The sequence below is a fragment of the Nematolebias whitei genome, chromosome 9 (genome assembly GCF_014905685.2).
Source record: "Nematolebias whitei isolate Nwh7 chromosome 9, NemWhi1, whole genome shotgun sequence".
Classification (NCBI taxonomy): Eukaryota; Metazoa; Chordata; class Actinopteri; order Cyprinodontiformes; family Rivulidae; genus Nematolebias; species Nematolebias whitei.
The window spans coordinates 38,411,433-38,435,955 of NC_056506.1; the positions used below are offsets into that span (position 1 = coordinate 38,411,433).

Consider the following 24,523-nt stretch of genomic DNA (forward strand, 5'->3'; position numbering starts at 1 on the left):
TTTTAGTTGTGTAAGATAAATATTTTATAGTTAATGATGAGTTAAGTTGTTTCTTTCAAAAACGTTGTCTTTGGTGACGTATTTCTTCCCTGGGGGCGCAAGAATCTTAGCCCAAAGACTCTCGTTAAACGTTGTACTTGTTCAGTTAGCTCCTCTTCTTACAAGAGATAGGAAGATTCTGGGCGCAACACTCCAGCACCGTGCGCACTGTACGGATCGTGCTTCTGGTCCCGCCGTCCCAGTACAGATTTATTTATTTTTATTTTTTGTCCTGGAACAGATTGTGCAGTGACACTCACAACCAGGCTATGTATGAAATATTATTTAGCTGTCAGACAGCAGCGCATTTAAAAGAGGCGCAGCATTAATTTTGATCAGGCAGATAGTTGGGAGACCCGGCGCGGCATTCGGCGCTGGATTTGTTTATGCCGGCCGGGGTCCTGTGTAGACAGGAGAGAGGACTGGTCTGAAGGCGACGTGGAAAATTCTAATGGCAGTCATCATTAATGTGCCTTATTTACTGTGTTTACACAGGTAAGGAATGAGTTAATAAAGCAGACAGTCGTGAGCATGAGTGAGCGAACTGATGAGTCTGTGATGCGTGCATGTGTGTGGAATGTCTTGAACATATATATTTTGGTATATATCTATTTTGGAGTTATACCCTCCCAGTGGAAATTCCACCAGTTGCCACTGGTTAAATGTAGGGCAGACAGTTAAAGTTTCCAGTTTCATTCTGTGTTTTTCTGCATGATGTTTGATTTTCTGATGCATTTACACTGTGTTTGTTCAAAGCTGCTTCCAGATGCTTCCCGTGCAAATATCATTTATTTATCTGAAGAAAAATTCAGCTTTTATTGCCGGATACATGACTTAGATCACTTCCTGTTTTCCAGAACATTTGTCTTGGGACTAACCTCCCCCACACTGGGAAGTTGAGCAGGCAAACAATAAGTTTTGTGCATGAACCATGACCCCAATCTGACTGATATTTGATGAACAGTTATGAAAGTAAAGTTACAAAAGAATTTCGATGACTACCTTCAAACTCTTTGCTCCACTTCCCTCTCCAGCGCTCTGTCTGGCTCTGTGTGTCACGGGGAGCTGCAGGGTCTAGCTGACCGGGTGGTGAACTGCCAGGAAGTCCTCAGCGCCATCAACCTTTTGGTCCTGCAGGTCAGCTGCTTTCCGTACACCCTGCAGACCCGCCAGTCCCGCATCAGCATCCACAATGAAATTCACTGGCCTTCCAGTGAGACTCTGGTGAGCATTTTATAGCAACAAAAATGTTAAAATGTCACAAAACATGTCAAAAAGCTAGATTTTTTTTTTAGATACATTTGTTTGGTTGTTGCTTTTCTGCAGCCTATTTTTAATAACTGTAGCTGAGCAGCTCCACCTGCTGAGCTAAAAATTAAATTACACCTAGATGAAAAATTAGTACAAGACTTTGGGAACTACACTACAAGCCAGTGATGCTTAAAGCTCAGTTTTAACATAAATAACACTGACATTAAGGGTCAAAATAACAGAAACAATAAAATATATATTTATTTTTGTGTCTTATTACCATGTGCTTTACTTGCTGCCAGTACGGTGATTGCATAATCGGGGAGACTTTGTGCTGGGTTAACCCATGTTGGTTTGATTATTACATTCCAGCAGAGGGAGCAGTCCCCTGATGATTTGGTCTACTTTGGCCTGAGGGACTACAGCAGCTCCCTGCAGTGGGGTGTGGCCAGCCCCATCCTGCGCTGTGACGATGCATTTGAGAAGATGGTTCACACTCTGCTGGAGAGGTTTGAATCAAGTACAAAAGTAACTTTAACTTCCTTTTTAAAGCAGACATTATAATCAGTCCAACTTGTGTATGCCAGACATCCCCACCTCCACAGCATGGTGATCCGCAGCTATCTGCTGATACAGCAGTACACAGAGGCCATGATGGCTCTGACCTCTTCCCCATCCCTGAGGGACCACATAACCCCGGAGACCTTGGCCATGGTTGAAGACCTGATCAGCGCGCCAAGCCGAGAGGGCTCCCATGGCCGTGGCCACATGCTGCTGGTCCGTGTCCCCTCCCTTCAGCTGGCGATGCTGGCGCGAGAGAGATTAGAGGATGTGAGGGACAAGCTGGGCCTCCAGCTGTGCTTCGCCGTACTGCTGGGAAGTCCTGCGTCTGAACTCAACCTGTCCAAAAACTTCATCAGCCTTCTCAAGGTGAGAGTAATGACCCATTAGAGACACATATATGGCAAAAAAAATTCTTATTTATTATATATCATGGATTTTTTTTGTCTTAAATGACATATTATTTTTAAAAAGACATTATTTAAAAGCTGTTTTTTTTGTGCTGCAGATGTGGCGCAGCTGTGAGAATGAAGAGTGGGTGCCACACACATATGAGGATCTGGAAGGGTTGCCCTGTATCATCATTCTCACAGGAAAAGATCCTCTAGGAGAAACTTTCCCCAGGTAATCCCACGTTTTATAAACTTGGCTTCGAAATGTCCAAGATATTGTCACTGCGCCACAGTTTCCTTTAAAAACGAATAAACAAATTGTTTTCATGTTTTACTCTTGGTGAATTGAATGAGCACAATTTTCTACTGATTTAAACTGACTGCAGCATACGTCCAAGATTCTATTATTCTCTTAAGAAGACCTATTACACTGATTTATAAAATTTGGAAAAAAACATAAACAGTCTTTACATTTGTGCTCTTTCAGGTCTCTGAAATACACTGACCTGCGTCTGATAGACTCCAGCTACCTGACTCGGACAGCCCTGGAGCAGGAGGTGGGTCTGGCCTGCACCTATGTGTCTATGGGTGTGGTCCAAGAGTCCAGGATGGCCACGGCTCCTCGGGAGTCAGATGGTGAGAAGAGCGCCATCAGCCTGAATGATGGAGACGAGCTGGAGAGGCCTCAGAGCAACGGCAGCGCAGCAACCAGAACATCTGGTGAGTCTTTATGAAATACTGGAATGTCAGTGTATCGATGTACTGTATACTTGAAACAACTAGTAGTAGTGCTACATATATTGAATTTTATAGATTTAGCTTTCTTATTTAATTCTTTGCATATCTTGACTCAGGCTCCCTGGCTGAGAACGGCGTCAGCTCATCAGACGTCGCAGATTCTTTCCAGAAGCCCTCCACTTCCAGCTCCCAACTCGACGCTTCCGTGACCTCGGATATCGGCACAGTAACCGAAGGAATCAAGCAGGAGTGCGACTCTCCGGGAAGCCAGCTCCCCTCCAACCCTCCTAAAGTCTCCAACCCCGCTCCATCTCTTTACTCCAGCTCCTCGTCGTCTTCCCCTTCCACCTCCTCCTCCTCCACCCAGAGGCCCAGCCAGTCCACGCAGTGTGCACGAGCGTCCAAGTCCTCTAGGGTGTCCCCTCGGACGGTCATCTTGTCACGAGCGGCGTACAACCTGCTGGCAGGGGAGTCAGGGAGTCAGCTGAGCTCGTTCTCACTGCTGGCTCATGCGGATGTAGCCTGGAGCAGTCCGCTGAGACCCCCGATCACTCACAACCTGCAGGGGGCAGAGCAGAGCACGTACTACCGCCAGTGGACTGTTGCCAGGCAACATCACGCTGACTATGAAGCCACACCTGAGCCACATCCACGTCGCCTGCTGCTCAGCGGACCCCCACAGGTACAAAAACACATGTATGCTCCCTGCACTAAAACATAGAGGAAGTATCACAGTTTTAGTCAGAGCACATAAAAAGTACTGCAAATATTTTTTCATTCATTCAACCTTTATTTAGACAGGTAAATCCCATTGAGCCTCATTTGAGAGAGCCTCAACCCCATTGAGAAAATATGTTGTATAAAATAATAATAATACGTATAATAACATTAATATATGAAGCTAGATGCTGTTTTAACAAACATAAAGAACATTAACAATAAACTAAATGTAAATGAATATGATTTTACTATTAAATTAATCAATTATAGAATATTAATTGGTTATTTTATATTCATATTATTTTATTTTTAGGGTTAGAAAGATAATAGACTATCTTTTTTAATTTAAAGCTGTAAAAAAATGTATTTTTATGTGACTGTTCTTGTAGTGCTGCAAATAATTTTATTTTACTTTCTGCTAGGTGGGAAAAACAGGAGCCTACCTGCAGTTTCTGCGCATCCTGTTTCGAATGCTCATAAGACTGCTGGAGGTGGATGTGTATGATGAGGAAGAAGTCGACGAGGAAGGTGAGGATTATTGGATCTTATTTGGAGAACACTATTTTTTGTTGAATATGATGTATATTTGTAAAAAAAAAAGTACTTTTTTGTACCGCTGTTCTTAATTGAAAATTTGAACCATCACGCCATCCTAAATTTTCAAATCATTGCAGGTTTTTCGCAATAAATTTGACACCCGAATAATTTTTCAGGTTAATGCTTATCATTTTGGTCACATAACTAAGTATATAAATGGGCTGTGGTGTTTTAGTGGTCGGTGTCGTCCTCTTGTGATTCTGAGGCTGCAAGTTGGAGCTCAGGTTGAGTCTAGAAGGGCATCCAGCGTCAAACAATTATATAAATCTTGCATACAACTTTGCTAACTGTGGCGTCCCATGCAGAATGGAGTAGCTGATAGAAAAAATACACTGAGTAATTACCGTATTTTCTGCTGTACATGTCACACCGCCATATGAGTCGCATCAGTCCAAATATGTCTAATAAAGTGGAAAAAAAAATAAATATGTCGCTTCGTCGTATAAGTCACATCTATTATGCGTCACCGCTGACCACCCAGAAATGTGAACCAGTGTTGTGCCAAAAAATTGTTTGGCTGTCAAATGGCAGCCGCAGAAGCCTGCACGGGAGGACTTAGCAAGAATTTAACAAGCTTAACACTTAAAAACAAATATTTGTTTGCTCAACATTATAGCAAAGATGTGTTTCAGTTTTTTTCCTTAATAAATGCACTTTAATGGTCAAATCAGCTGCATTTCACCTGGGTGGCGCGGTGAAATGCAGCTGATTTGACATTTGCTCCAGGAGTTCTGTAGCGAGACGAAGGTGACTTTGTATGGCAAGCCAATTGTCTCATTAATAGCCACTTTTACCTATTATTGAGACACTTGACTTGCCATTTAACTCGAGGGCCCTCTAGCGGCTGAAAATGGTAATGTTCAATATCCCCATGCATGCTCAGTAATCCAGGTAGAAAAATCTAAAAAAGTTAAATCTGGTCCTCTGGACATTCAAAAAAAAAAATTGTAGAAATGTTTCATGTTTCATCCGAAAGACTTCCTCAGTCTGAGGTAATGTTCAATATTTTCCATGTCAGAATGAATTAAATCGTCAGATCTCAGCCAAAAATTGGGTTATAAATATGAGGGGGAAAAAATTATATTAGTTGCTTAGGTGTATAAGTTACAGGACTTGCAAATGTATGCAAAAAGGTGCGACTTATACAGCGAAAAATACGGTAAACATATCCCCTCATCACTACCAGCACAGAAGGTCACTGTGATACAGTAATGGTAAACCAACAACCTGTTTGAAAAGTTTTTGAAGAAATTTCTGACAAGAAACATTTTTTTATTTGCACTTACACTTTCTTTCTTATCCACTCATGCTCTGGCTTTTTGGGAAACAATTCAATTCATTTTATTTATATAGCACCAAGTCACAACAGAAGTCGTCTCAGGGCACTGTGAAACTTAAAAGTAGCATTCCTTAAAGTAATGCAAACTTCCTACTGCGTCATTTTCCAAAGTTTTAAACAAAGATTTGATGTAATTTCATTAGGGAGTGGAGTATGTGGTGAGGACTAGGCTCAGCTACTCCCACACCAACCTTTAGCTCAATTTCTGTCAAACGGACAGTCTTTGACATGTTTTGGTTTGCTAGGGTTGATTAGCCGTGACTACCATGATGAATAATGTTAACTCCAAAAGTTATTCAGTTAAGCGTTCATAATACAAAACCCTGACAATATTGTCGGAGGACAAGGTGCTGTTGCTCCTGCAGGTAAGGGGCGTTTACCTTTGGGACAAATGGTCGCCGATTTGCCAGTTGCTGATGAGCGTACTGCGTTAAATCATAGATTTTACTGGCCCGTTTAAGAGTGTTATCATTTTTTCCACATTTATTTCAAATTTATTAAATAGTTCAGTGAATGTAAGATTTGAGATCTAAGCTTCCTTACAAATTCCTAATCATGGTTTCTTAATTCTTCAAGGGTGCCGAGTTAAAATTTAGGGGTGCTTGAGCACCCTCAAAAAGAGGATAAAATTGCCACTGTCAGCCAGTGTTTTAAGATATTTTGCTAACAGACAGATGATTACACATTGTTCATAGTGTCAAGCATTAAAGATTTATTTAAACATATTATGTATAATCTTTGGGATGCTGACAAAATTTTGCTCTTTTTATTCCATTTGTAACTTGCAGAAACTTCAGAGGTTACAACCGTGGTGAATTCCCAGTGGCCTGACATTGAGGATGTTCGAAAGCTGCCCTTTGACTCCAATCCCCGGGAGCCCAAGTTCAGGAATGCCAGCCCTGTTTACACTGACAAGATGCCAAAGTGCTTGAAAGGTCATAAAAATATGCAAGCAAACCACATATCCCCTCTCAGCGTTAAATAACTACAGCTTCACTTACTCAGATGCTGACTTAAATGCATCTACTTAATCTTTTTACAGAGGTAAAGCAAGAAGAGAGCCAAACTCAAGTCAAACGAGTGACCAAGTCCATACGGCTCAGTAGGTTTGCTGCCCACAATGCCTTTCATCACTGTGAACAGTGTCACCACTACTGTGAGGCTGTTCCTGCAACACAGGTAAGACTCATGCTCACATCAGACATCTGAGGCTTTCAGCTTTCAACTCTGTCTTATTACATACTAACAAATGCACATATCCCATCCTGCTATGTTTTTTGTCCATTAATAGCTTGAAAGCTTTTTTTTTCCTCTCCTGGGGACGTCTGTCTAGGCTTAATGATTGCATGTGTGTGTTGTAGCTGTCGGAGTGCTCCTTACATACTTTCACCTTCTGCTCGTCCATGCTGGGGGAAGAGGTCCAACTACAGTTTTTCATTCCTAAAGCCAAGGAGGAGCACTTTGTATTCAGCCATGAAGGCAGCCACCTGGAGAGCTTACGTCTGCCTCTGGTCTCTACAAAGGTCAGATTACTCGGCACGTGTTGGTTTTATGTTTTGTAAATTAGTAGATTGTGCATCTTTCAGTTCACGTTCACAGACAGGCAGATACCGAAGATATTTATGTAGCTGCCAAGCAAAATTATTTATATGATAGGACATAATATTATTACTCAAATATGTACAAACGCAATATCAAAAAAGTCAGGACAATGTGTAAAACGTGAGTTGAAACAAAATGCAGTGATTTGCAAATTTCATAAACACAAATTTGATCCCTAAATGGAACATAATAAATATTAAAAACAAGGCAACTTTGAATATTACAATACCAACACATCTCAAAATGGAAAAGATAGTGCCATTTTTACCACTGTGAAACATCCCCTCTATTTTTAACAACATGATGTATATGTTTAGGAACTGAGGGGACCAGTTGCACCAGTTGGACTCGGACTCTAATGAAGCCATCCTGTTGTATTGACAGCAGTATGCAGTTTGTCTTGCTGAAATATGCAAGACCTTCCTCTTTATTTTCTGTATGGGAGCGTATGTTGTTCTAAAACTTGTATATACTTTTCTGCATTACTGGTGCCTTTCCAAATATGTAAGCTGCCTGTGCAATAAACACTAATGCACCTCCATACCATCAGCAAGGCAGAATTTTGTACTCTGTGCTGATAACAAGCCAGATAGTCCTTCTGCTCTTTAGTACAGCAGACATGCGTCTGTGGTTTCCAAAAACAATTTCAAATTTTGATTCATCTGACAACAGATTTTAAAAACAACAGAATTTAAAATGAACTTTGGCCATAGAAGACCATGGTAATTTAGGATGGTGTTCACATATAGGGCTTATTCTTTGTATAATAGAGGTTTAACCCTTCTTTTGTGGATTGCACAGCAAACTGTGTTTAAAGACAATGATTTGTGGTAGTGTTCTTAAATCCATATAGTGATGTCCAGAACAGAATCGAACTTGTTTTGGTTACAGTGCTCCATGAGGTCCCAAAGATCACCAACATCCATTATTGACTTTCGGCCTTATCATTTGCCCATAGAGATTTCTCCAGATTCTTGAAATTTTTTGATGGAATTTAATGAACTGTTCATGATTTCAATCTTTCCTCAATTTTCTATTAAGTAACTTTAAACTGAAATATTTTAACTAATTTTGTTGCATTTTCTTGCAGACTGGTGAACGTATAGTGAGCTTTATTTTTGAGAGATTCAGCCTCTCTAAAATGCTCTTTTCTTCTCCAGTTCCCTCATTGATCTGCTATTGAGATGTGTTGCTGCCATAAAATAAAAATATATTTTCCCTAAAATTGTACTTTTTTATTTAAACAGGTGACATGTTTATATTGGTTTATGAGATTTGCAAATAATTGCATTAAGATAAGATAAGGTAAGATAAGATAAGATAAAACTTTATTGATCTCGCAGGAAATTGTTGTGCCAGAGTTTCAGTACAAAGGAACATACACAAGGAATCACTCAAGATATAAAAAAAATAATAGAGAATATAAAAAACTACAGAGAATATAAAAATGCCAACAATTAAGTTCTAAAACAGGTCAGGTACAGACAGAAACAAAGTGTTTATTGTATTGCAGGATTAATACAGTATTATTGTCCTATGTGTAGAAAAGGGGAGGAATTGAAAAGTTTGATATCCTCAGGCAGAAAGGACTTCCGGTGGCGTTCTGTGGAGCACCGCGGTGGGCTCAGTCTATGGCTGAAGGTGCTGCAGTAAGAGTCCAGTGTGGCATACAGGGGGTGTGAATCATATGCCTGAACCACATCAACAGCAGCTTTTCAATTCCAACCCCCCTCTGGATAGCAGAGCTTTTTACTCTGTCACTAAAGCTGAGCCTGGTCACTCTGCAAATATAGCTTATTTTGGCTGCTTATATCTGGGATCTCATTCTTTCGATCATGATCCAAACATCATGACCTTAGGTGAGTGTTGGAACGTAGAAAGATGAGTAAATTGAGAGCTTTTCCTTTCAATTCAGCTCTTTTTTCTCCATGACTGACCAAAGCAGCCTTCTTTATTGAGGACGAGGGACCAATCCGTCAGTCAGTTTCCCGCTCCACTCTACCATCACTTGTGAACAAAATGCCCAGATACTTGAATTTCTCCACCCAAGGCAGTCTCCCCGCTACCCTGATGGGGCATTCCATCCATTTCCAGTCGAGAACCATGGCCTCAAGCTTAGAGGAACTGATTCTCATTCCAGCTGTTTCACACTCTGTTACGAACCGTCACAGTGCATGCTGAAGGTCTTGGCCTGAAGATGCTAGCAGAACCACATCATCTGCATAAAGCAGAGATGAGACTCTGAGGTTCCCAAACCAGATACCCTCCTCTCCATGACTGTGTCTCAAGATCCTGTCCATAAACACCACAAACAGAATCAGAGACAAGTGACAGCCCTGGTGGATTCCAACCCATACTTACAATGAGCTTGACTGTGGGCCAAGAATGCGGACACAGCTCCTGCTTCACTTATACAAGGACCAGATAGCCCTTAAAAGCAACTCAAGCGCCCCATATTCCCACAGCACCCCTCACAGAATACCTCTAGGACCATGGTCATAAGCTTTCTCTAGATCCGCAAACCACATGTAGACTGGAGAAGGGAACTCACACGACATCCTTAGCAACTCTGCAAGGATGAAGATCTGGTTCACTATTCTATGACCATGACAGCAACACTGCTCCTCCTAAATGCAAGGTTTGACAATTGGTCAGAGCCTCTCTTCCAACACTCTGGAGTAAATTTTTCCGGGATGGGAGAGAAGTGTGATCTCTGGATAGTTGGAACACACTCTCTGGTCCCCCTTTTTAAAAATGGGAACCACCACCTCGGTCTGCCACTCCACAGGCATTGTTCCAATCCTCCATGCGATATTGACGAGACATTTCAACTATGACAGCTCCACAACATGAAGAGCCTTAAGCATTTCAAGGTGAATCTCATTCACCCCTGGTGCCTTGCCACAGAGGAGCTTTTTGATTACTTTGGTGACCTCTGCAATGGTAATGGACTTCACTCGAGTCCTCAGACTCTGCCTCCTCAAAGGTGGATGTGGTGAGTGGAGTACAGCACAGCCTGGGATAGGGTCTATTTTGGTTTGCCAGAACTTCCTCTAGGCAGATAGAAAGTTATTCTCAATGGCTTCTCCAAATTCTTCCCATGCCCAAGTTTTTGCCTCTGCGCCCACCAAAGCTGCAGACCTTCTGGTCACCCTGTATATGTCAGCTGCTTCAGGAGTCCTCTGGTATAATGCAAGTCCTGAAGGCCTCCTTCTTGATATGGATGGACTCCATCATCACTGGTGTCCACCAGCGAGTCCTTTGGTTGCCACCTTGACAGGCACCAATGATCTTCAGACCACAGCTCCTGAAAGCTGCATCTGCAATAGAGGCCCTGAACATAGCCCATTCAGTTTTCATTTTCCCATTTTCCCTTGGGACATGTGAAAAACTCTGAGGTGTAAGCTGAAAGTCGCATACATGAAGGACTCCACCAGATGTTCCCCGTTCACCCTCATTATGCATTTAGGTTTACCAGGTCTGTCCGGCAGCCTCCCTCACCACTGGATCCAACTCGCCACCAGGTGGTGATCAGTTGACTGCTCTGCCCCTCGCTTCACCTGAGTGTACAAGATGTAGGGCTGTAGGTCCGATAACATGATTACAAAATCAATAATCACCCTTTGGCCTAAGGTGACCAGGTACCAAGTACATTAATGCACCACCCTATGCTCAAACATGGTGTTCGTTATGGACAACCCATGCCTAGCACCGGAGTCCAATACGTGAGTACCAGTCAGGTTCAGATCAGGAAGGTTGTTCCTCCCAGTCATCCTCTTCCAGATGGCTCCATCCTTCCCACATAGACATTGGTCACCCAGTAGAACGAGGGAATCCCCAGATGGCATTCTTTCTAGGACACCATCCAGAAACTCTAGGAAGACTGAGCAATCTGAACTGATGTTTGGTGCATAAGCACACACAACAGTCAGAACTTTCCCTTCTGCAGCCCAAAACTGCAGAAAGGCAACTTCACCAGGGAAAACTCCAACACCAAAGCATTTAGCTGAGGGCTTGTGAGTATCCCCACACCCGCCCAACGCCTCTCTCCCTTGGCATCTCTGGATTAGGAGAGAGTCCAGCCTTACTCCAGGAGTTGGGTTCCAGAGCCCAAGCTGTATGTAGTTGTGAGCCCAACTGTATCTACTGCTATTGTTGGTACCACTCAACCTCACACACAAGCTCTGGCTCCTTACCCTCCTTTATCAGAATTGGTATTGTACATGCATTTGTAGGTGTATATTTAACCCTTTTTGTTCTCATTATTTGGTGCCGCTGTGGCTGAGTGGTTAGAGCAGTCAACCTCCAATGGGAAAGTTGGGGGTTCAATTCCACCGCTACCCAGTCACAAGTTGAAGTGTGCCTGGACAAGACACTGAACCCCTCATTGCTTCCGATGTGTGGCCCATTGGTACATGAATATGATCTAAAGCACTGATTAGTCTCTATAAAATGATTTGTTTGATTATCTTGGTAGAGATGTAGTAGAGTTTTATATGAATGTGTGTGTGGATGGGTAAATGAGGGCACAGACTGTGTTGCAAAGTGCTTTGAGTATCTTGATTAGATAAAAAGGTGCTATATAAGTGCAGTCCATTTACCATTTACCATCTTATTTCCATACAGGACACTGACTTATTGAAGAGTCCGATTTTCACCCCAACAACAGGACGTCAAGAGCATGGCCTGCTTAACCTTTTCCACACCATGGAGGGTGCCTCTCATCTGCACATCCTAGTGGTCAAACAGTTTGAGATGCCCCATTACAGGAAGTACTGGCCCAATCACATCCTGCTTGTCCTGCCCGCCATGTTTAACAACGCTGGAGTTGGTGAGCACCAAGTCACAGTTTATTTCTATGGCCAATAACCACAAGGAACCACACAAATATACACAAATACAGACATCTTATTAACACATTCTTCCATATTCATTAAAAAAGAAAGAAAAAAAAGAAATTCAATATAAAAATAATGCAATCACTTTATTAAAAGGGGAATAAAAGAAGCGTAACAGCTTAACAGAACTCAGTTGCCATATTTTTGCTGAGTTTGAAACAAAATGGATGTTGAGGTCAAGCTAATTTAATAAATCAATAAAATTTAAAACGGTATGGGTGCTCAGACTTCCTCTTGCTTAAGTTGTCAGCCTTTCAGTCTGCTGATTGCAGCTAGTGAGCCAACTGGTCATTAGTTATTATAGTCATGACATGCTACTTGCTTGTTGAAGGTGAAAGGTAAAGACTCCTCTTATCCAATGTGAGAGAGGCATCGGGGATGAAAACATCAACACTATAATAGGGTGATTTGAAAGGCAGCCAGTCAGGTGTGTGGCCAGTCTAAAATAGGTGTTAAAGCTTAGCTGTACTTTGAAAAATGACAGCAGTGTTGCCTTGACCCTTGATCTTGATGTGGCTTTCTGCCAATATTATGGTTCAGAAATAAAACATGGTACTGCATGAACAACATAATTTTTGTGCAGTCTCATAAACAGCATTACTTCCTGCCTTGTCCAGATTGAAAACTTTTACTTTTAAATTTCTCTTTTCCATGCTTCCACACTGTAGGGGTCAAAACATTTAAAAGAGAAAAAAAAATGACAAATCCTCTGTTTAAGGAGCTGCCCGCTTCATGATCAAAGAGCTGTCATACCACAACCTGGAGCTGGAGAGAAACCGACTGGAGGAGCAAGGTATCAGGAGACAGGATGTATGGCCTTTTATTGTCATGATGGACGACTCCTGCGTGCTGTGGAACACCCACCATTCTGCAGATGGGAGGTAGGAAGGGAGCTGATATGACCCTAAAGGGGTTGTCTGGTTATGTTTGAAGTTATGTTCTGTCAAATTGTTATCAATAGTTAATACCTTATCAGCTGTGATATCAGTCTTGGAATGTTTTTCTGGCTTGTAAAACAACTTTTTCTCAAAAATAACATAACCGTGTGAAAGATTGCTACATTAGCTAAGCTAACATAATCTAGCTTTACATTAGCACTTTGGTAAGACAACATTTGTTTAGCTCGTTGCTGTTTTCTTCACACAACACTAGGCTCTTTAGCAAGACACCTCTGTTCGAGACTGAGATGTTTTCAGGCCACCTCTGTGTGACTTCTGCATAGACCAAGGTGGCGAGAGGAGTTGAAGCCAGCTCACCCCTGGTGCCCCTCTGTGCCACAGAGTGAGGTAGTAACAGAGGCAAAACAGTCACCCAATTGTGTGATGAACTGATGGCAATAGTGTGTAACCGCCTAGTCATAAAATTAGACTACAGCAAACTTTATTACCAAGGGAATATTACTGATGATTCACAGCATCTTCATAGTTAGGTTAAAATAATAGTTAACCACAAAGAGGGTTGCTAAACTGAGGTACTCCATTATGTTTTGTAAATATGAGGGAGAGGTCTGACACACATTTAATGTGTTGCGCTCTACTTCAACCCAACTGAGTTCTGCTTTATGTCATTTTTGGTTATGCCCACTTCATTTCTGATCACCCAGTTCAGTGCAGGGAGTTTTTGACTTCATCCGTGATTTATGAACAGACAAAATCAAGATAAAGACGGACTGGTATGTGCGGCCATTTTGTGTAAATGTGTTTTGAAAGATCTGTTCATGTTACTATGTATGAGGACCCTCTGGAATAGATACCATATGTCATGTACTGTATATGACAATTGTGCTGAGGCTGTGCATATATCTGTCTACAAGATCAGCAGGTCCAATTGTTTACTTCACTCCTGGTGGACTCAAACATTTAGAAGCCTTGGCTAACGAGGTTTCACTAGCAAATGTAGAGTTTTTTTCACACCGGTTTGTTGCATTTGAGAAAGAGTTTTAAAAGCCTGAAAAACAATAAAAACCTGGCACTCGTTTGGCTAGCCATGAGCCTAGCCTGGACGAAGACTTCAGCTCTTTGACTGATGTCAAGGTATTAACTATTGATAGCTGTACGATAGAATATCACTTTTAGGTATAGAAACTTTTCAACTAGTGCTAGTAAGCCATTTTCTCTGTTGAATCTATGGTTTTAGTGATACATCAGACGGAAGCTCAACTCTCTCCAACGTGTCTCTGAAAACGGTGCTGCAGCACATGGAAAACACACCAAAGATCTCCCTGTATGCAATATGTGGTATTCGTAAGTGGTGCAGCAGCCTTGGGCGCAAGTCTCCTGGAAACCCCTTCAGTCGATGCCACCTCCACGACTTCGTCCTGCTTAATGTGGACCTTACACAGAATGTTCAGTATGATCTTAATCGGTACGTTCATAGACAATACTGTCTGCCGGTAAGTTAGGGATCCGTGTAGTGTTCTTTAATATTGGTTGTCCTGTGTAGGTATGGCTGTGAGGAGGTGGACTTTAATCTGAGGGTAAATAGCAGTGGATTGCTGCTGTGCCGCTTCAACAACTTCTGCCTGATGAAGAAACACATTCCAGTTGGAGGAAACAAAGACTTTGTGGTCAAACCTAAACTTGTGGTGGGTGTCATAGTCACACTACATTACAACTTTATCACATAAGGAAACCAATTTTCTTTTTTTTAAGTCTAAACATAATCCAACACTGACCTGCTTCCTTGACTTTTCAGGAAATAGAAAATCAGGCTTCAATCAGCCCATCGCAGCATGTTTGCGCCCCAGACAGCGAGCAGACCCTCCTAGATGCTCCAGCCCAGTTTCTGCTGGAAAGTTTCCTACAGAGCTGCAGCCACAGATTGTTTCCAAAGGCTGTTCAGAACAGAAACAACCCAGTTCTGTCCATCGACAGCTACCTCAACCTTAGCCCAGAGGTAAGATCTCCCACATGCTGAGCTCCATTCGTTTACCTAAGCTTACAAAAGAAAAACATCACAACGATTATTATGGATACAAGCACCCATAGTAAAATTATACTGTAAAAGTTAGGGATGCACGATATTGGACTTTAACCAATACCAATACCAATCATTCTTTTCCTAGACCTACTTACAGAGACTACATAGCTTTCTCTGCTGTGGAATTAAAATATTACATTATTCTGCATGGTCTTTGTCAGTTTGGCCTTCTACCAAATGCAGATGTCAAAAAGGGGGCTGAAAATAATGTAACACTTCAACGTGGATTATGTTTAATGTCAAATTTATTCATGACAGTTACTCTCTCTAACACAATGACAACATTCGAACAGAGCAAATTTTTAAATTTTCACAAATCTAACTCAAACTGTTCACAAGTGAAAAGTGCATAAGTAGTAGTGCATTACTAGATATACTTGACAGTTTTGTAAATTAAAAAAAATCTTAAAACAGAAGCCTTTTATATCGGTGAGTTTTTTTGATGGAATGGCCGATGTCCGATATTTAACTTTATCGCTAATATCGGCCGATACCATGCCAATACTATCGTGCATTCCTAGTAAAAGTGATGAATGTTAAATACCATAAAATATGTCTAAAATCACAGTATTTGCTTTCTGCATTGCTAAGAACATTTTCACGTTCTTGCATGCACACATGTAGAATATAAACGTCAACATTTTGCATAAGATCATGGTTGTGTCAGAACACACTGTACGCATAGGTAGAAATATGTTTTGTCTTATCAGACACCATATCCTATAAATATGCTTGTTCATGGGAATCCAAAATCTTCCCACAGAGAAGGGCTCTTTTTTTTTTTTCTACATTTAATTAAAAAAAAGCACTTCATGTTCTCATTATCCTTCTTACGTGCCGTGGATAAAGTGTCATCTTTTGTCGCAGATTTCTGTGTGCTACATCAACTCTCGTCCACACTCCACCAACCTTAACCACCAGGGTTTGGTGTTCAGTGGCCTTCTGCTTTACCTCTGTGACTCCTTCGTTGTCTCTGGACTCCTCAAGAGGTTCCGCTTTCTGAAAGGTGATGCATGTGTATGCAGTTTTTATGTTAAACCAGAAACTGCCACATTAGGTCCAGTTTTGACCCCAGCTCTTCCCACACAGGCGCCACCCTCTGCGTGATCTGTCAGGACCGAAGTTCCCTGCGTCAGACCATCGTCCGACTGGAGCTGGAGGACGAGTGGCAGTTCCGCCTTCGGGACGAGTTTCAGACGGCCAACTGCAGCGAGGATCGACCCCTCTACTTTTTGACTGGTCGACACGTTTGAACCGGTTCTGCTGGGGGAAAAAACACAATCAGATGTAGCTAGATCTGATTCTGAACAATCCAGCAATGAAAAATCCTTCTGAGGCTGGTTGATGCTCCCAGTTTACTGCTGCAGCAGCACACTAGAGCCTCACTTGGAGTTGGTTCTTTCAACTCTTGCTTGCCACTTGACGTGTCCGATTGAGCTTGTTCTACCAAAAAAAAAGACTTCTGTGGGGGGAAAGCACAGCTGAGTTTGAGCTTTCTTTGTTTTGTTGTCAAACTTTGCAAAAATGGGTGCCCCTCCGATTGCTAACAGGACTGTTGGAGGATTTTGTGTGTCCACGAACTTTGAATCCTGTGTGTCCAAAACTGAACACACGTTTATCTCAGGGTTTCTCATAAAACGTTAAAAAAAAAAAAAAGATTTAAGGGATGTGTAGCTTAAAGGCGTTACATTTTTTTTTCTCCCTGCTCACAGTTTATGTTTGGCTCTAACTTACGATGGCACCAAAGACTCAGCTGCACCTTGCCTTCTGCTTCTGCTTTCATACTCGGCCTCCAAAACTCCATGAAGCTCATTAACTCACTACACTAAATTATGTTAACACAGAGAATGGCTTTTAGTCCATTCCCTCTGATAAACTATCAAATTCATTTCAGTAAGTAGCAACTATTTAATCTAGCACATTTAAACCTTTCGATTGTGCCTCCAGAATATTTGTGCCATTGATAATCTTTCTCTTGAGGAACCGTGTGAGAGTGGTTTGAGTTTCCAAACGACTGTGTCTTCATAGCTGAGGATGAGCTGTTTAAAGTTGGAACTTTTAAAGAATGTAAATCTTTAATGTAGTATTATGGTTTGAATATAAAGTCTGTTCGTTGTTTAAAAATCCTTGCTTGGACACAGACGCGCAATATTTTCTAAAACTCGTGCCTTAAAGGGACAGTTTTGATTTTTTGAACTGTGATTCTGTGAACAGATTATGGACAGTTATTATCTTACCTGCTGTAGATAGTTCTTTGAGCAGCCTCAGTTTGATTCTGGCTAGACTGAGGAGATAACGGCTAGACAGAATGGTTTGGCCTTGGCCTTGCTTAGACTAGCTCTTAGCTCAACAATAGGTCTGTACAAGGGGTCTGCAATCTTTACGATCCAAAGAGCCATTTCTGCCCCTTCGCTCGCTAAATTAAAATGTTTAGAGCCACACAACTTACCCCAACTATGGTATGATAATCGACTGGTGGCCTGTGGACCACTTTGTTTCTTGCAGGAGGCTTTTCAGGCCATTAGGATTGACAAAAATAAATAAAAATATCTAATGATTTTAAACAATCATTGATATTTTTACATTTTAAGACAAAGCAAAAGACAGCATTATTGTAAAGAAAGATTTATTTTTATAGTTTTTACCTATTAAAAATAATAATTTAACCAATGGTGGCACAAATTTCTGTTTACATAGCCAATATAAGTTTTTATTCATTCAAGGCAGTCAAACGTGTTCATAATATTATTACTAGTAAGACTGAGAGTTACCGGATCCAAGCATTTACCGGAACGCACCCTGTCAAAATAAGAGAGATCCCAGATCCTGTTCCGTCAGGATCCGGCTCAAATTGAGCCCTGTCACACAGTGATAGCTGAATTTGGGCACCAGTGACCCCTGTGACCTGAAAAGGAAGAAGCGGGTAAAATATAATGGATGGATAGATGGAAATTGAAACAATGAAATATGCAGGTCTAGTGCTTTTTTTTTTATTGTGGAAAAATTAAGTATCCTACTTTAAAGAAATAAAGCATAAAGTTAAAGTATGTTTTACTCCTTGTATTAGTACTAGTATTCACAAATTTGCAAAATAAATGACATGAAACTGTTAAAACTGGCAGTGGTTTGTCCGTTTTGGACAAACCTTGAAAGAGCCGCAGCAGAGGAACCAAAGAGCCGCATGTGGCTCCAGAGCCACAGGTTGCAGACTCCTGGTCTATACTGTATTTTTTTTTTAAAATGTGCAGTTGTTCAAAGAGCTGTTTACAACAGGTAAGATAATAATTACATTTTAAAAGATCTGAACTGTCCCTTTAGTGCCAATCAGAGCAACACAGACCTATATTTAAATGTGTTTTTGCATTTAGACATTTGCTGACCTCTCTGCTGCACAACCAGCAGATAAAATGTCACAATCAAGCTCCCTCACTGCCACTTATCTCACTATCTCACTGTGCCTGCAGGACGTCAGCTCATGTTTTGATGTTCTGAGGCTGATTGTACTTTGACTATCTCAGCTGCCATTAGTGTACCTTAAACTGCCCCCTCCCACCACCCAGACTGAAAGAAAGAGAAATCAAAAGAAAAACGTGACACACTGTCAAAAGCAGCTTGCCAGACCAGTTACATACTTGAAAGTATTTGTGTGTGCATGTGTGTGTGTGTGCGTGTGTGTGTTTCTCCACAGGGTTGTAAAAAGAATATGCCTTAAATGATGTTAACAGTCACAAATAACCTGTTTCAGACCAATGAGAATGAAAAATGTGAGGGAAATAACAGTAATTTTTTTCTGAATGAAGTGGGACTTATTGGGATATTGGACTGCTGTACTGTTTAAAGTTTGTTTACATTAATAATATATTTTAGCATCCCCTAAACTGATGGTTAAGGGTGTTTTTTTTGTTGTATTTTTTTTTTTTAGTCGTGTGTAACTTTTGCCAGTACATTTTGGTTGTGTCTTTCTCCATTTTATGTTGCAAAGGCAAGAAAAAAAAATCTACCTAGATATATCTTTAAACGTCTATATCCCTTTATGTTCTTAAGATTGAATTCCTTTTAAAATGAAAGTCAAGCCCATAAGGGATTTGTTTCTTATTTATCGGACTAACGATTTGAAGACATAATCATTTCGAAGTGTGGCGTTAGATTGCATGCAGAGGAGAGGAACTCCCTTCTCAGAAACAGTGACAAAGGCTTTGCACAAGATCCCAAACAGATTATTTTATTATTTTACATCCACTGAATGTCACTGAGGAGAGGAAATGTGAACTTGCACTATCCAAGTTACTGATTAATATAGGTGAAACAATTGCTCCCTCAGAAATAGTCCAAATAGAAAATCAGTGTCATTCTCTGTTGGTTCACAAAATGTTTTTTTTTTTTTTGTCTTTCTGAAAATGTAATACTTATTATGCAACTTGCTCTCACAATCTTCACTGAGATGTATTTGACATGTTTGTGCAGCTCCATGGTAGCCTCGGTGCCTGTTTTATCTACCTCATGTTTACCATTGTGGTCACTGGCTGTGAATAATATAAAAGTAGTCCGGCTATTGTTCTTGAAATTTTATGAATGTATTAAAATTAAGTTCTAAATCGTTTTTATTTCCTATTGCTTCTCTTTGTCACATGCTAATGTGTAAACAAGCACGCAGTAGTTGGATAATCAAAAGGAAAGCACTCAGTGGAAGTGAAAGATTATGCAAACTTGACTTTAGGCCTGTCGCGATAAACAAATCAATTAATCGCATGATAAATGAAAATTGTCAACCTCTTTCATTTATCGGCTTTATCCTTTCTTCGTGTCTCTCTCTTTCGACTGAAGACACTGGACGACAAAACGCTCAACTCCGGTGCTCTTCGCTGACCCCTCCCTTTCTCTTTTTTCTCTTTTCTTTAAAATCCATTTTAACCATCCAACATTGTGTTTTTGGACCTTTAAAAGCAGCTAAGCTACGAGCTAAGCTAACATGCTGACCTTGGGAAAAAAACTCAGTCTTGTCGAAGCTCCAAATTTCACGGTTGAAACCCGTGCCTTTGTGTAAAAAGTAGTTCTTCTCTGCAAAAAGAAGCTGAGAACTTGTTTACTGTTTTTTTAATTAAATGCTTTGTGTGAAAAATTCTATGCTAAAGAGCTCAAACCACACCGAGCATCCGCCATTTTGGGAACCAAAAAAAAAAGGAAAGAGAGACAGCCCATGTCACGTCAAGGTGTCTCCCTCCCATTTTTCTTAAAGAGCCACGCTGCTGTTCCCTCACTATCCATCCTTGGGTTCAACTAGTCTTATACTGCCATCCAGTGGTCAAAAAGGTACTAGACACAAAACTTAACCAACATTTTTTCTTAAATTTGACAATAATTACTAATTATTGTCAAATTTCAAATAATATTACCGTTTATCGCAATAATTTCTGAGACAATTATTCGCCCAGCAAAATGTATTCATCCATTTTCTTTCTTAATGCTGGATCTACCTAAACAAGAGACGAGGAACACCCAAAGCAGGTCGCACGTCCATCACAAGACCACATAGAAACAAACGAGATGAGTATTTTCACCTGGGCACAATTTAGAGTTACCAATTAACATAACGTGCATGTTTTTTTAATTTATTTAATTTTAATTTTTGGTGCAAACATGACTTTTGTATTCAAAATGTACAAGATGCCCAAACTTTTAGCGCCTTTGTGGAAGTTCACCTTTTTTAAGCAAAACTCACATTTGAAAAAAATTAAATTAAATTAACAAGTGTTTGAAAAAGCATTTAAAAATCTATAAATAAAACTATGTTCAACTCCAACTCCAATTCTGAAAATGCCTGGTGTTTGCTTAGAAGACGGAGAAGGAAGCTGTCAATCTGAAGACGGAGGCTTTTAGAGGTAGGTTGTTCTAGAAGTGTTCCTACATCGCTATAAAATTATTAGAAGGGCTGTGGCTGAGGAAGCAAAAGATAAACAAAAAAATCACACAATGAGCTGCTAATACTATCATTAGAAAGTTAAAAGTGTATTCAGAAAAAAACTCAGATAATAACAGCAGATGTGGTCCAACTTACGTCTGAATCAAAATATCTCCCAAATCAACAGATTCTATCAAATAAAAACACTTTCTTAGTTTTTCTTATTGAATCAGCAGAAACCACTTTTTAAACTCAGACATTAAAATTCTGAAGTGCTTTTTTTTTTTTTTTTTTTTTTGGAAGTTGGTTAACGTAAAGTTGAAAGAAGGTTTTAAAATGTGTGAGATGTTTAGTTTGTGATTATCAATACTTCCACATTCTTAGGCCCTCTATTCGAACTGGGATTGTCTGTTACAAAGCAAACCCCAGGTCCTTGCTTATTTCTATGGCACCATGTTGCTTTTCTTCTCTCAAACATCCGTTGACAAGATGCATCTATCCACAACGACCCCACTTGCATCTGTGAGGCACATGGGGCACCACTTCAGGTCCAGTGAGCCCACCTTTCATCTGCCTGCAGTATGACACAGACTATTTTGAGCCTGCTCTTGTCAGGACAGAATAAGAGAGAGAAGCAGATAACAAGTGCCTAACACTCTGATTTATGTGACTCATAGTTGCTCTTTGGAGACATTCTGAAAATTGTTTGCATAAAAAGCCCTAAACAAGTTGACCCTGAAAGATTTTTAGAGGTCACAAGTTCCAGTTGCCAAATGTGTGTTGACAAGCGTACCACATTATACGTCCGTCAACAATCTGTTAAACAGCAATCTACAACAATGACCCGGAGAAGCAAAGACCTTGTGTAACATTTGACCTTGATTTGTGACCTTGACCTTGGAGCTGATGCGATGAAACGTGGCACTCTATAGTTACATGGGATGCATATGAGTATGGTTTCATTAAATGATCTTGAGCAGATCAGAAGTTATTATCAGGAAAAGTGAAAGTATCCAGAGACTAAAATAAGACCACTTTCAAGACAAATGAAAAAAATTTGTGGTTTTGCCTTTGGTGGGCATTTTGCAGTATGCTTTTAATTTATATTTTCTAGATGGATTTTATATTTTGATTCACTATTTTAGGTTTTTTTTTTTTCTTCTTTCTGCGTGGAGCAGAGAGCTGCTGTCTGGGGCACCCGGGGGAGCAGATTTAAGGGCCTTGCTCAAGGGCCCAGAGTGGAACAAATGAGGGTGGAGGCAGGTGTGGGTGCTTCACCTGTCCCTCTCACATTTGTCAGTACAGGGAGTGGAACCAGCGCCCTTCCGATCACAGGCCCATTTTTTTTTTATTTTAGAAAATATCACTCTCGAATTGAGTGTAATTCCATTATTTAAACTTAAATAAATTGTTTTTCAGTACATTGCTATAAAGTGCATATCTATGAAGGTTTATTATTTATAACAAAACGTTTTCTGGCATTTAAAACAAATCAGTCAGAAACAAAAACCCTCATTGCTATCAAATTATTTTGAACCTTCCTGACCCTCGAGCTAAAACCAAAGTTCTGTTAATGGGCTCATTGTGGAGGGAAAGCAGGGCGTTGTTGGAGTGTAGGTGCAGTGAGATTACATTTAGCTTTGTGTGGCTAACATCCTCTATTTCAGTGATGCATAAAGGATCCTATCAGAGGCTAAGCCGAATGTGATGCCGGACAGCGTGCGAGCCAATCAGGCAGTAAGCCGCAACAAATGCACCTTGTTCACAGGACAGAAGTTTGAAAGTGACTCTTTGACACAAAGAAAATGCTAATTGGTATTTAAACACAAAATTGAACTTGACTTTTTGTTCCCCTAAAGAAACACTTACATAAAAAGAAATCTAAGTCAACTATTATGTTTGAAAAAATGCATTGTAAGCACTGGAAACATGAGACAAACAGCCTTAGCCTTTGTTTATTAATTTAATAAATACATCATATAACACTCATAGTGATGCCATCACATACTACACTGTAGACAGATTTTATACTTAAAATCTTATTGCTGCACAGGTGAAACTGTCAATTTTCTTTTTTTATGGAGCTTACAAAGTAAAATGCAGCAGAACATGGAAAAAATAAGCATGTCCTCTGTGCTACAGGTATCAAAGTCATGTTACGGTTTAGGACATGATGTCGATGAGACACCAATGGAAACTTTATCGAAACACTACATTACCACAGAAACAGGAAGTTGAAATTGCTCATGCAGTTTATTCATGAAACTCTGGATTGTGCTCGATTCTATCATGCCAACTCAATTGTGGTAGCCAGCCCGTTGATCATTGTTGGCAGAAACGAGCAAAAAAAACCCCAAAACAACAGGAAATCAGCTTTTTACTAAAAATACAGGCTATTCATCATATAAAGCAGCGTGCGCAGCTTCGGACAGCTAATGCACACACTCCGTCTTCTCGTACTACTTCATTTAAATCAGGCAATCAAGCTTCATACTCAGCCTTACAGCCTGAAGAATGCACTTCCATAGATCCAGTGAAGTTAGCGCCTTGCATTAAGGAATTAGAGGCATGATAACATCAACTAAAATAGTGCAATTTTACATTCCTTGTCAATGATAAACATGTATCCACATCATCCTTTTTTTAAAACTATTTGAGTGAGGATAAAATTAGTGAAAACAAAAGTGCATGCAGAATATCTATAATTAAAATAATGCGAGTTTAAAGTTGTCAAGTCTGACAACGAGTCTTGAAATCACTAAGAAATTGCTCTTTCGCTGTCACAATTTGATAATCTTACTGTTGTTTTAATTCCATGTGTTTTCGAGTTGAACAGGTGCTGATAGGCAGACTACTACTATCCTATTGAAAGTAGCTTCATAGTTTTAAAGAGCAAACAGAATCAGCCTTTTTAACTCTCTGAAAGAAAGCGCACAAGTATAATTCACACAGTTATCAAAATCAAGTAAAATGCAACACTATGTGTCAGCAGGGCAAATGAGAGAGGAGATAAATGAACTGTTGCAAAGGAAGATGGATGAAAAAATAAAAATAAACTCCCTGAGGGCTAAAATCCTACTTGTATAGGTGCTAAAACTACAGGACGTTTCATTAATAAAATGTGAATAGATTCTAATATACAGTACTTTTTTTTAGTAAAAAAAAAAAAAACGATTGCACAGAGTAATCACTGATTTCCAAAGTAGCTACCACATTTTCCAGTGTATAAGTCACATCAGTTTAAAAAAGCATCATGAAGAGGAAAAAAACATGTATAAGTTGCATTTATTATGAGTCACCTCTGACCCATCGTGTTTATTACGTGTTTATTTAATGGTCAAAACAGCTTCATTTCGCCTGGGTGGCGCGGCGCCATCCATCCATCCATTTATCCATCCATCCATCATGGCTGAAGCTGCTAGCTCTACAGCGTTCCTCCACCTGCACAGCTGAGTGAAGCGAGCGCATACGGGACGACTCGCTGTTGCAGTTTCTTAGAAATTTAAAG

At 40.4% G+C, this 24,523-nt stretch overlaps 1 protein-coding gene across 1 annotated transcript in view; it reads left to right on the plus strand.

Moving 5' to 3' along the window:
- The window catches only part of greb1l (GREB1 like retinoic acid receptor coactivator), a 33,961-nt gene extending 17,592 nt beyond the window's left edge, over positions 1 to 16,369 (plus strand). The window contains exons 4-20 of the mRNA XM_037681350.1: positions 1,004 to 1,263; positions 1,663 to 1,799; positions 1,878 to 2,220; positions 2,360 to 2,475; positions 2,731 to 2,963; positions 3,098 to 3,663; positions 4,124 to 4,229; positions 6,426 to 6,572; positions 6,680 to 6,816; positions 6,999 to 7,160; positions 11,866 to 12,070; positions 12,856 to 13,018; positions 14,274 to 14,501; positions 14,580 to 14,721; positions 14,832 to 15,032; positions 15,984 to 16,122; positions 16,206 to 16,369. Coding sequence (XP_037537278.1) covers positions 1,004 to 1,263; positions 1,663 to 1,799; positions 1,878 to 2,220; positions 2,360 to 2,475; positions 2,731 to 2,963; positions 3,098 to 3,663; positions 4,124 to 4,229; positions 6,426 to 6,572; positions 6,680 to 6,816; positions 6,999 to 7,160; positions 11,866 to 12,070; positions 12,856 to 13,018; positions 14,274 to 14,501; positions 14,580 to 14,721; positions 14,832 to 15,032; positions 15,984 to 16,122; positions 16,206 to 16,369 — 3,449 coding nt within the window. The remainder of the gene's footprint in view (positions 1 to 1,003; positions 1,264 to 1,662; positions 1,800 to 1,877; positions 2,221 to 2,359; positions 2,476 to 2,730; positions 2,964 to 3,097; positions 3,664 to 4,123; positions 4,230 to 6,425; positions 6,573 to 6,679; positions 6,817 to 6,998; positions 7,161 to 11,865; positions 12,071 to 12,855; positions 13,019 to 14,273; positions 14,502 to 14,579; positions 14,722 to 14,831; positions 15,033 to 15,983; positions 16,123 to 16,205) is intronic.
- The last annotated feature ends 8,154 nt before the right edge of the window (positions 16,370 to 24,523 follow it).